Source organism: Struthio camelus, chromosome 11, assembly GCF_040807025.1.
Source record: "Struthio camelus isolate bStrCam1 chromosome 11, bStrCam1.hap1, whole genome shotgun sequence".
Classification (NCBI taxonomy): Eukaryota; Metazoa; Chordata; class Aves; order Struthioniformes; family Struthionidae; genus Struthio; species Struthio camelus.
The window spans coordinates 14,515,395-14,528,365 of record NC_090952.1 but is presented as its reverse complement, the minus strand read 5'-3'; the positions used below and the strand labels follow the sequence as shown (position 1 = coordinate 14,528,365).

Here is a 12,971-nt window from a genome sequence, read left to right as displayed (position 1 = left end):
GCTGTACATCTGCACTGGCATAGGTTTCAGTAACTGAGCGCTTACTAGACTTCCAAGTTAGCTTCTGCAGTTCACAGTGAAGCTTATGCAGCCATGGTGATACTACAGTTGGTACAAAAGTGAAGTACTTTGGTTTTGGATGTTTTGATGTGGAAATAATCCTTATCTGCTAAAGCTCAGCTATTTTCAGCAGTCAGGGCCCTTAGCACACTTTGGCTTCCCAAGTTTAGTTTGTTTGTTTGTTTGTTTTTAATCTTTAAGCATCAGTATTCAAATATTAGAATTTCTTGATCAACACCAGTTCTACATTTTCAGGGTATTCAATGAATCATTTCAGCAAACATGCTTGAAAGGTAACAGGCACAGAAATTGATAGTCGTTGTCTGGAGCACCAAGTTTACCTTCGTGAATCTTTTGTTTGCCTTTTATGAGTTGGGTGTTGGATAAGAAGGATCGAGTTTTGCTTTATGTCCAGATAGTAATTTGGTTTACTTCTTAATAAGCTCGAAGGCTGCTTTCCTGGCCATAGCCTAAAAGTACCTGATGTGAGCAAACAGACGTGTGTTCATCAAAATGATGTTAGTTTTGAAGGAAGGGAGGAAATCTGAAGCATTTTAAACTGATTCATGTTTTTACATTGTTAGGAAAATAAATTTTGTTATTGTGATACATGCACCCTAAATATAAATTAATCTTGTGCATGATTTCCTGCCTCGATATAAAACCTGATAAGCCTACTCTATTGTGACTTTAATACATAAAATGAGGCTTTATATGTTCTGTTATAAAATTAGCCCTTCCCTTGAAGGAAATTAGTTTTAGGTCATCCAGTAAGCGTCAAAATGTAAATACACTGTTATTTCGGTTATTTTTGAATTAATGTTTATCCATGTTGTAAAATTTCTTTTTAAGATTGTAGCAATAAGCTTTGTTCTCTTCAGTATCTGATGTTTAATAAATAACCATGGGGTTTTCAAAATATATCATTGTGTTTTAGGGAATGGTACCATTTGTGTTTGTGGGAACCAAGGACAGTATCACTAATGCAACTGTTCTTCTGGATTATCATCTTAATTATTTAAAGGTGAGTAAAATGATGCCACTTTACTAATAGCATTTGTCTAACAGTAAAATGGTAACAATAGGAGGATGATCAAAATCTGTGTGAGCCCAAGGGCAGTTGATAAATTGATGTTTTACCAGGTTTTCCTTCTATGCAGGCTTTCTTTATAAAAGCTATGTTTTTTAAAAGAAGCAATTATCTGTAGCATGCGGTGAAAAACACAGGTTCAGAATGCACAATATGAAGGAATAACAAAAGTAGAGAAATTTTTAAAAGTTGGCCATTTTATATTTAAGAAATAGTCCCTGTTGCAATTGGAAAAGCAGCCTTGTGTGTAGATTTCTTGTATGCAGTGGCCATGTTGTTCCAAAACCTTAAATCTTCTTTTTCTGCAGCTAATTGGCATTTCATAGTTGAAGAGGCTTTATAGACAGTTTAGCTTTATATGTTGCATTTGCTTCTGGCTTCATAACTTCTCTAGTAGTCTGCAATGCTGGTTTCCTTTTTTGTATAGGAAGCAAAAACTAGCCAACACTATTGCTTATTGTTCCTTTGCTTGGTCATGCCCTTTACTTATTCTGGCCAGATGTTCAGCCACTGGGTGGCAGGACCAGAGCTTAGCAGTATGGACTGTATCCAGTTTAAGTGTAATTAAGTTTTAACTTTTGTAAGAAGATAGCAGCTTCTTTAAAACCTCCAGAACGTTCATCACTTGGTACATGTCTGACCTGTGCAGTAGCCATCATTAGATCTTTAGCTCTGGAATACTAACCTTTCTATATGTGGCTAAAAAGAAACTTCTCAGCACAAGTATCAATGGAGTTAAAAGAAGGAAGGCACTACTGTTCCTTTGCTTACTCAATAACAATACTCTCTTGACTTGCTTGTGGAGCACTTGAGTTTATCAGTGGTTTAGAGCAGAGAGACAGCAGCACTACAGCTTTCAGGTAGTTGAGGCAGAGGAGGATTACATGGTATAGTACGTCCACTTTCAAAAAAAAAAATTTTTTTGCGTATTAACTACTATTTCAGAAGGTATTTCTACTTTAACTCCTTTGGCCCTTAAAAGGTTAGTGACAAGTGAGCGGAAAGTGCTTACCAGCCCCAGATGAGGGAATCTTTTGTTTTGTTTCGGGGGTTTTTAGGTACTTCACTGCATAGTCAAGTAGGGTGGCTTTCTCCCAATACTGTCCTCCTAACCTTTCTGAACAGAAGAGCAAACAATAACATTCCTCTGTAAACTAGCTAGAGGGTAGGATTTTCTCTTGGAAGTTCTGATCTTCCCATTCTGTTAAAAACACCCCACACGTCATCATAGTGGCATATTGTCTTTTGGTTTGCTTTCAGAATCATATCCTCCAGTTCACTGGCAAGAAGTGAAACTGGCTTGTTTCTCTAAAATTTTTGGCATTTCTATGCCCCCAGTCAAAAGTTAAGGAAACCTTTCTAGAAGAGACACAATAGGAAATCCACATCACATCTACTATATTGAATTAATTTCTCCATTTAAAAAAAAAGAAAGTGGACTTGGCTGCAGTGACCATAGCACGTTGATGTTCAGGATGCTAAGAGGAGGGAGGAAGAAAGACAATTTAGGGAGATCATGAACCTGGGCTTCAGGAAAGCAGGCTTTAGCCCATTCATGGATCTGCTGGGAAAGAATCTCATGGTGTAATGGTCCTGGAGAGAAGACAGGTGAAGGTGGGCTGGTGTTTTCTTGTTGTTTTTTGTGGTCTTCCCCTTCTTCCCTGCCCTCCCTCCCCCCCACCCCCCAAAAAAAAATTAACTCCTTCAAGCCCAAGAATGGTCCATTGTGATGTGCAGGCGGTCAGTCAAAAGTGGCAGGAGGCCTGTATGGATGAACATGAGGCTCCTGACAAAACTCAAACATAAAAGGAAGTGTACAAGAGGTGGAAGCAAGGACAGGTGACCCGGGAGGGATGTAAGGACACTGAGTGTTCAGGGATAGGGTTAAGAAAGCCAGAGCCTGTCTGGAGTTGAATCTGGCCAAAGATATGAAGGGCAACAAGAAGGGCTTCTACAGGTCTATCAGCAGCAAAGGAAGATGAGGGAAAATGCAGGCCCACTGTTGTGTGGGGCAGGGGATGGGCTGACAAAGAACAAGAAGGCCAAGGTACTGAACACGTTCTTCACCTTGCTTTTTACTGGTAAGATTTGCCCTTGGGAATACCATGCCCCTGAGACTAGTGGGAAAGTCTGGAGCAATGAAGAGACGTACGCTCTGTGGAGGAGGATCGAGTTAGGGAACACTTGAATAAACTGGATATATGCAAATTCATGGGGCCTGATGGGATGCATCCCTGAATGAAGCTGGCCACAGTCATTGTGAGGCCACTTTCGATCATCTTTGAAAGGTCATGGTGAGTGGGAGAGGTTCCTGAGGACTGGAAAAAAGCCAATATCACTGCTATCTTTAGCTATCACTTGCTATCACTGCAAGAAGGACGATCTGGGGAATTTATAGGCTGGTTAGCTTCACCCTGGGAAAATGACAAAGGAAAGCCTCCTGGAAGCAGTTCCAAACATACTAAGGACAAGAAGGTGATTAGGAGTAGGTTCTTCCCCTCTATTTGGCACTGTTGAGACCATACCTAGAGTGCTGTGTCTAGTTCTGGGCTCCCCAGCATAAGAAGGACATGAACATACTGGAGTGAGTTCAGGAAAAGACCACAAAGACGATAAAGGGACTGGAGCATCCCTCGTACAAGGAGAGGCTGAAAGAGCTGGGACAGTTTAGCCTGGAGAAGAAAAGGCTCGGGGTGATCTTACGTGTACAGATATTTAATGGGAGGATGTAAGGAAGATGAAGCCAATGTTAGGGGACACCTGGCTGACAGAATAAGAGGCATTGGGCACAAATGGAAATACAGGAAACTCCATTTTCAAAGTTTTAAAAAGGAAAAAGAAAATCTTAGTTTGAGTGGTCAAACACTGGAACAGGTTGCCCAGAGAAGCTGTGGAATCTCTGTCATTGGAGCTTGACTGGAAAAGGTCCCAATCAGCCTTCTACTAGCTAACCCTCCCTTGAGCAGGGAGTTCGGACTAGGTGATCTGCAGAGGTCCCTTCCAACCTCAGCTAATCTATGATTCTATGAAATTTCTGGTGAGGGTGAAACTATGAAACTTGCATGAATAGCTTTGTTCCTGTGTCTTTAAAAAATAATAATACACAGAGACAAAAGAAAGGACAATAAAAGTTGTTACTGCTTTTTATTGACCGACCAATGTCTTAAATTGTAATAAAAATGCTCTCTGAATATGTATCACTGTAGATATTACTGTATATATGTTTATCTCCTGGTAGTCATATCTGTTAAACTACTTTGCCTGCTGTCTTTCTATGCCTATATAACAATGCTTTGCTCTTTATGCTTTTACACTTCCTCGTTTCCCTGGCAGTATTCGTTATACTTAGGTAAAATTTGTTATGTAACCTCTAGCCCCTCTGGAATTTATGAGAGACTAGTGTTATCTGGTAATTGTTTAATAACTTTCATCTTTGTTACATGCAGAAGTGTAAGAAGCTTATGTTGGTATTTATCCTAAAAAGTTTAAAATGCCGTTGTTGGGATGCTACACATAGATATTACTGTGTTCAAAAATAAAGGCATGTAAGTTTCACTGTTTAAAGAATATTCTAACTTCCTTAATCAAAAAGACTTCATTTTCATAAAGGAAATGCATCTAATGCTGATGCATAGCTAACTATCTTCTGAAAACAGTTGATCTAAATGCTTTCTTATGCATCCATTTTAAATAAATCTAAACCTACCAACTTTGCAACAGGGAGAATTGCATTGATAATGAACAGACTTAAATGTTGGGAAGTTTTTTAGTAAACAAATTAGTCTCCAAGCTGAATTATTATTTAAGTATTAAATAGATTATCAACAGCAGTATTTAGGGTCTCTTTTCTTTGAAAATTGTGCTTGTCTAGTGTGTTTCTACATCTGGATGATCAAACAGTGGTTACATACGACTTGCTGTGATTGCATTTTTTTAGGAAGTGGACCAGCTGCGTTTGGAAAGATTGCAAATTGATGAGCAGCTTCGACAGATTGGAGCTACTTCTAGGCCACCGCCAAATCGTACAGATAAAGAAAAAGGATACATGACTGATGATGGGCCAGGACTTGGACGAGGTAGTCGACCTTACAGAAATAGAGGGCATAGCAGACGTGGTCCAGGCTATGCTTCGGGTAGGTAACTAGAATTATGCATACAATTTTAAGACCAGTCTATTGGATACTGCTTTGGTCTTGATTTATTGAATCCCCTTCTGTTGATAGCTAACGTATGATTATTGGCTATTGTAGGGATTTAGAAACAGAGCTGTTTAACAAATTCCATTAATATAAAATATTAATATTTGAAGATTATTTAGAACTTTATACTGTAGAAATTATCCTGAAGTAAAATATAATGCTTTTATGTAACTTAAACATGTTTCCATACGGTTTATCTCTTACAGCGTGCTTGCTTTTTCAGTTAAAAACTTTTCAAGGTATTTTACCTACATTTTAACAGTTACTAATATATTAAGATCTTCAGTCTTCATCTTAATGTGCACGTCTGTAAGTGAAAATAGAAGGGATTTTGTGTAACTCAGTCTGCAGAAAAACGTTTCCTCATATTGAGCTGAACTTGTGTGCTCTCACTGGAGGAGCATAGTCACCAAAATGTTAAGAGTGTTCCTCTTTTAAACCCTTTATCGTTCATTAATGAATAATTTTCAGGATCATGCGCTTAGAGCAGCTTGTTACTTCAGCATCCAGAACACAGATCAGCTGGTGCTTGCTGAGACTGGAGGCCTGATATATGAACTCAATAAGATATTCTTAGCATATGTCCAGCATAATACAAAGTAAATGTTTTTCCACCAAAGCCCTTTTACTGCTGTTTCTAAAAGATATGAGCTCACCTCGTTAATAACAGGATAACAGCAAAAGAACACAATTGGGGAACAGAATCAGCTCTTATCAATGAAATTAACTGGAAAATGTGTTAGCTAGAAAAAGTATTTCATAGCCAATTATTTTGAATTTATTGCACTTCTAACATTTAAAATAATCTAAGAAAACCCTTGTTCTCAGCTTCCTTAGCATATGTTAAAGGCTGTTTCATGATAGTTTTTTGTTGTTGTTGTTTTTGTCTTTGTTAATATACAGCTGTGTGGTGATGAGGGGAGACAGGACAGATTCAGTTCAGAACTTTCAGTTTTAGAAATGATAAAAAACGTCTAGTCTACTCAGATTTTGATAGCTTTGCATAGTAGTTTAGCTAATATATTCACAGATTGATAACACCAAGTCAAACATGTTATGAAAGTGTGCTACATCTAATTGTTTAACCTTAAACAGAGTTTTAACTTTCAGTTTTAATGATTGTCTTTACCTTTTGAGGAAGAGTGTATAACGTATTATACACGTTTCAGTCTTTCCAATGTGTTAGACGTTGGGAGGCAAAAGTCCTTAATTTTCTTGTTTAAAAAAGAAATGTTTTTAGTGTTTTTTGTTCTACTGTAGTACTTTCATGATGAGATATAGTGGCATGTTTGGATTTCTTTTATCCTCTTGATAGGAACTAATTCTGAAGCATCAAATGCTTCTGAAACAGAATCTGATCACAGAGATGAACTTAGCGATTGGTCGTTAGCCCCAGCTGAAGAAGAGCGAGACAGCTACCTTCGTAGGGGAGATGGGCGAAGACGTGGAGGTGGTGCAAGAGGGCAAGGAGGGAGGGGTCGTGGAGGATTCAAAGGTAAGTACAGGCTTAATCTTGAAAAAGAGGAGGTCAGTTTTGGAGTCCTTAATCAAAAGTATTTTTCTGTTGGCTACATTAAGAAATGCCTCTCTCTCTCTCTCTCTCTCTCAATCTCTCTCTCTCTCTCTCTCTCTTTCTCTCTCTTTCTCATAGCAGAAAAACATAGTGCATCTATTTTAAATGTATTTTTACTAATTAAATTAGACTTATTTTTGGAGTCTCTATCTTGACAGTTTGTCTGAACTTTGGCACTTTGTTACATCCTTAATTATTAAAAGTTTAGAAGAACACAGATTGGAAAGGGGGTCATTTAGTCCTGTTTCCTACTCAGAGCAAGGCTAAGCTCAGAGTTGATTGGGTTGTTCAGGACCTTGTTCAATTAATTAAAGTTTTGAGTTTCTCCAAGAGATTTTGAAGGTTTCACAATCTCTTTGGGCAACCTGTTCCATTGTTTAACTGTCCCTTATGAACCCTTTTCTTGTGTTGTATCTGGTTGGAGTTTTCCTTGCTGCAACTGGTGACCATGGTCTCTTGTCCTTCTGCTGTGCAGCTCTGGGACGAATGTGACTCCATCTCACCTCTAAAATTACCTTTTTAGATAATTGAAGACTGCAGTTGGGTCTTATTCCAGCTAAACAACCTCATCTTGTTGTATGTCATATGCTCCTGGCCTTTTGGGGGCCCTCCTCTGGACTCTCTCCACTTTGATCTCTCTTAAACTAAACGTTTTATTTCAGATATGTGCTGAGTAGAGAGGAATAGTCCATCGTTAGGAGCTGCTGGCTGTACGCTTACTAATGCAACCAGTTATTCAGTTAACTTTCATTGCTGCAAGAGCACCTAGTAAGACTAGTGTCTTGCAGTCAACTGATCAGCCGGCACCCCCACAGCCTTTTCTGTGGAGCTGCTACCTAGCCGGTGGCACTTTGTGCTGTTGCATGGAGTTATTTTGTTGCAACTGTGGGACTTAAGGATCTGCCTTTGAAGTTAATGAGATTCCTGTCAGCCAACCTCCTCCAGTGTATCAAGGACCCCGTGATCAACAGCCCTGACCTCCAGTGTGTCAGCCCCTTCCCACAGTTTAGTGTTAGCTGAGGATGCATTCCATCCCAGCATCTTTTCATACATTGTAAAGGGCCTCTATTTCCTATCAAAATTAATAGGGATTACATTTCATATCATTTGCTCTCCTAACATGAATCTGACTCAAGCTTATAGGCTGTACTGTCACACGTGAAGGTAAAGAAATCAAACTCTCATTTGTCAGTGGATGTAAAACAGTCTTACAGACTTTTACAGAAGACAAACAATTTGTCTTACTCAATCAACTGTGCATATTCCCATATTTTAGTTCATTTTCATGCAATAGGCCTGTATAAAGTTGGATTATATAGAACTGTATTTTTATAGTCCCTGGAAAGGACCAGGGAGGGGTAGAATGAGAGAACTTAAATACATACTTTTTATAATGTGTTATTTCATTATGTTTATTATGTTAAATATTTTTCAATACAATCATACTTGTTCCTTGAAATATTTTTCAAGATACGAGTATTGCTTAATTTAGCAAGACTTTTTTTGAAAAAAGTAAAGCAGAACTTAAGTTCATAAGCCATTAGAAATGATACAAACTTGTTAAGTCTTATTAAAATTGGTTATGCGCGTCTTTCCTGTGGTTGATCATTTCATGAAAGATGCTTCTTCTGTCACTTTCAGGAGACTGTTTCTTTCAACCTGTCTTGTTTTTAAATGCTGGTTTGGTCCACCGTGATTGTCACCTGAAATGATTTTTCTCAGTGGACAGTTGTTCAGGAACTGCTGCTGTGTTCTTAGAATATTTTTCTTAATGCTCTTTAACATGAAAGTTTTGAAGTAATTTCCTGTTATGCATATATAAATATTAAGTAAAGGAAAATTATACATCTTTGTTAAACAAGTTAGTTGATTAACTTTTCCTACAGGAAATGATGAACAGTCACGAACAGATAACCGTCAACGTAACTCAAGAGATACAAAAGGGAGAACAGCAGATGGATCTCTTCAGGTAATTTTTCTCTGATTAGAACTCTGCACTGTTTAAAAATTGCGGAAGTATCGGGTACTAACATCAGACTTCTCAAAACTGCAGGTAATGCTGTAGCCTTGTGTTTCTTCATTCTCTAACCACATATACAAGAATAGTGCAGTTCTGTACCGTTTTGTAGCATATTTGCAGGAATCTTGATATATCAGGTTTTGTAAAGATGTGACTTCCTAATGTGGAAACTACAGATCTTTGTCTTGCTGTCAGTTTCTGAAAGTTTCACTGAATTTAATTTATGAAATTAAGAGGACAAACCTATCTTCTCAATGTAGCTCAGACTGACCACAGTTGTAGTGGTGGTTTATAGCTTAACTGTGAGTTTGACTCTTCCATTCATTAGAACTCTAATCGTGAGTCCTAAGATTTTGCTAAAATAGCTTCATTTCATTCTTTGTTTTTATTGATTTTTTTCCCCCCCCACTCAGCTTTTTGTTGTTGTTGCATTGTCGGTTCTTGTCTTTTGTCTTTACGGCACAAGTACTATAGCAGAGGACGGAGAATATATAATGATTGAAAAATGGGGTATGTTGTAGCCGGAATCTTAAGAGTAAGAGAGAGAAATTTAAACTGTACCTTCAGTATTAAACACTTGCAATTTAAAGCTATGCTCAATTAGTCAAGTAGTGGCAAGTTGCAAAAAAAGTTAAAAATCCCATGAAGAAATATTTCAAATTATATATTAAAATATTTTAGTCTCTTACAAAAGTATTTGTACAATTTTTTTCCAGAATGTATTATTGAGTGAAGTTATTCAGGCTGATAATCTACGTATGTATGTTAAGTTGCCCAAATGGAAACTGTTCTTGCTTCAAATGATAACACATAGACAGTCTTTTGCCATGAAGGACAAATTATATTGGGAAAAAGAAATAATGAGCAGCTGCAGCTGCTTTCTTGTGAATGGTGTTACCAGGAGTTATGACTCTACTGGGAGACTGCGGATGACTCTTTGATTTGGGTTGAAAAGGGCAGGGGGAGGAGGATCTGAAGTGAATGACTAGATGCTCTCTTTCCCAAGTGTAAGTGCAGAAGTGGGAGGTGTAATACCTGAATGTACATTGCAAGTGCACACAGTTTACATGGAAAAAATTTGTATGGCTACACAACTTAAAAGTGAATTCTTAATTCTATGTAAAAGTTTGTCAGGCAGGTAATGGAAAAGTGTGTTCCTAAGGAAGAAAATAAGAGGTTTATCAGTGTCTTTTTTTTCTTTGTTATTCTGAAATTTGGATGAGAAGACTTTTTTTATTAAAATAAGGTCTTACATATGTTTGAATCCTGGCTGATCAGGTTATTAAAAAAAGAATTTGTAATGTTTTGAGGAGTAAGTGAGAAATGAGGTTAAAGGTTTACCCTGTGAGCAGAAGAATCTTGCTTTTAAAATGCTTTTGTGAAATTCTTAAAGATGGTTTAGAAAAGCCAGATATGTCTTTTTGGTGGATTAAATGAAATCTTGCAAGGGGTGGCTGAGTGGATGTTTTTGGAGTGTTAGCGTCATTTCATTACAGCTTTCCTGTGTTCATTTTTATTCAAAAATATTTCTATATAACACGTAGAAACTTGAATTATTAAAAGCCAAATGATGTTTCCAAGTTCAGGATACTGTAAATTCTTCTTGCATATGCTCACTATTTTTTGCTTCTCAGGAACTTACTTATTTTAGCTTTCCAAGGCTAGACTGGATATTTTTTTAGGTCACAAGTGTGTGACATTTTCAAAGAAAAAAATTTGCACGCTTTTCCTTTTCAATTAGATCTGCTTAACAAAACCGTAAGGGTGTGGGACTATCTAATTGTGTCTACTGACCACTTAATAAATAGTGCCCCTCCCAGGCTGCTAATACAGGGAATGCTGGAGGGTGGATGTAAGAAAGAGAATGCTTTATATAACTCTGACTTGTTCCAGATCAGAATTGACTGCAATAATGAAAGGAGTGTCCACACTAAAACATTACAGAATACCTCCAGTGAAGGTAGTCGGCTGCGCACGGGTAAAGAACGTAATCAGAAGAAAGAGAAAGCGGACAGCGCAGATGGTCAACAGCCATTGGTGAATGGAGTACCCTAAACTGCATAATTCTAAAGTCATATTTCCTATACTGTTTCAGTAATTCCTATTCCACGTTAGAGAAACTTGTTAGGCCAAAGACAAATAGTAGGCAAGATGGCGCAGGGCATGAAATGAACATATGTTCTCTGTTAGCCTTTTTTAACATCAACAGTAAGCAGTTGTTTTCAGAATAAGAAGTTACTCAAATATTTGCATAAAAATATCTGAATTTCCGAAAATCGCTTTCAAGTACATATTGCACTTCAAACAATGAAAGAATCTTTTTTTGTTTGTTTTAAAAATACTGAGCTGTGCATTGGTAAACTTTCTGTTCAGTTGTACCATTTTAACGCATCGGGTCAAAATCACTGCTCAATTTCAATTTTCAGAATAAATAGTGTTTGCAGTAATCAAATTGGCTTCTGTTTTCAATCTGACTTACAAGTTCTTCATGAAATGCTATGTCGTTTTATGTCCTGTGTCAGTTCACATTCTGGTCCACCTTTTTCAGTATTTTAGTGGGCCCTGAAATATGTGTGATGTAACAATTGTCATTTTCATTAGCAAAAAAGTTGTATGATCTGTGCCTTTTTTATATCTTGGCAGGTAGGAATATTATATTTGGATGCAGAAATCAGGGAAGATGAGTCGGTAACACTAAATGTAAAATATATGTAGCAATCCTTGTCAGACATTAGTACTTTATAGACAAGTGCATGCTTTCCATAATTTTTTCCTTACATAAACATTGGGTTAGGCAGTTATAAGAATAGGAAACTTATTTTGCACTGAAGATTTGGAAAAATAGTGTTATTGAGAGAGGGGTGTAATTTTTTTCTTTGTAGGCAGTACAGAAGGTTTTTGTTTTTGTTTTTTTAAACAAAAAAAACCTTTCCGTTGTGGAAAACTAAAAACTCATCGTTACTGAGGGAACAAATGTAACTTGTTCACAAGCTAGTAGTGTGTGCCTGCTATTTGGCCAGATGACCAGTTTAAAGCGCTTTTCATCCTCCTAAAATTTTTGAATTGCTTATTTTAATTTGGGGATTATCTCAGGGGAGGTAAGAAGAAAATCACCATATGTAATGCCCTGGAAATTCAGGTATAGCATCTGGATATATTATAGGGAGAACAAATTCATAATATTTTGAGGTACAAGGTCTGAATTACCAGCCAATTGGAAGCTATTGCAGAATTTGATACAAAGTACGATCATACACAAGGGAAGGGTGGGAAGCGGTGGGAGGAGTTGTGCTTTCTTTTATTTCTGATCATGAATTAAATTTACTGGGCAAAACTGTATAAGGACCTTCATTTTAATCCATTTTTATTCAAATTACTCCAGAAGGGAGCCACTGATTATGTACAGAATTGTACAAACTTGACCTTGCCTCTGATGTATTTTGTGAGTTTTGTTTCTTTGCTTTTTCATTCTGTTCTTTTCCTTGCATACAGGTGAGCATATTAAAAAGGCAACAAACTGCACATGATTTAACGAATATAAAAATGTCTTAAAAAGTATTGCCAAACATTAATGTTGATTTCTAGTTATTTATTTTGGGAATGTATAGTATTTGAAACAGAAATTGGTACCTTGCACACATCATCTGTAAGCTGTTTGGTTTAAAATACTGTAGATAATTAACCAAGGTAGACTGACCTTGTAATGTAACTGCTCTTGGGCAATATTCTCTGTACATATTAGCTACAACAGATTGGATTTTATGTTGACATTTGTTTGGTTATAGTGCAATATATTTTGTATGCAAGCAGTTTCAATAAAGTTTGATCTTCCTCTGCTAACTGTGATGTTGATGCAATCCTTATAAATGATTGCTTTAAAAAAGTCAACTTATGACAAGTAGAAGGAAAGTATTTCTCTGTTTAAAATTTTAACTGTAGCCATTGCTTATTTTCACATAATTTTGAAAACTTGTAATATTTCAGAAGTTTTCCAAAACATGGCACATAATGCTCACAAAAAAATGAAAC

At 37.0% G+C, this 12,971-nt stretch overlaps 1 protein-coding gene across 3 annotated transcripts in view; it reads left to right on the top strand.

Annotated features, from left to right (window-relative positions):
• Positions 1–12,782, top strand: part of FMR1 (fragile X messenger ribonucleoprotein 1) — a 34,341-nt gene extending 21,559 nt beyond the window's left edge. The window contains exons 11-15 of one of the 3 annotated variants that reach the window (XM_068956632.1): positions 998–1,084; positions 5,088–5,283; positions 6,665–6,844; positions 8,809–8,891; positions 10,841–12,782. In XM_068956632.1, the coding sequence (XP_068812733.1) occupies positions 998–1,084; positions 5,088–5,283; positions 6,665–6,844; positions 8,809–8,891; positions 10,841–10,846 (552 nt within the window). In that variant the 3' untranslated portion in view covers positions 10,847–12,782. Of the gene's footprint in view, positions 1–997; positions 1,085–5,087; positions 5,284–6,664; positions 6,845–8,808; positions 8,892–10,835 lie in introns of all 3 variants that reach the window. The other 2 variants (XM_068956630.1, XM_068956631.1) reach the window with 2 other exon arrangements.
• The last annotated feature ends 189 nt before the right edge of the window (positions 12,783–12,971 follow it).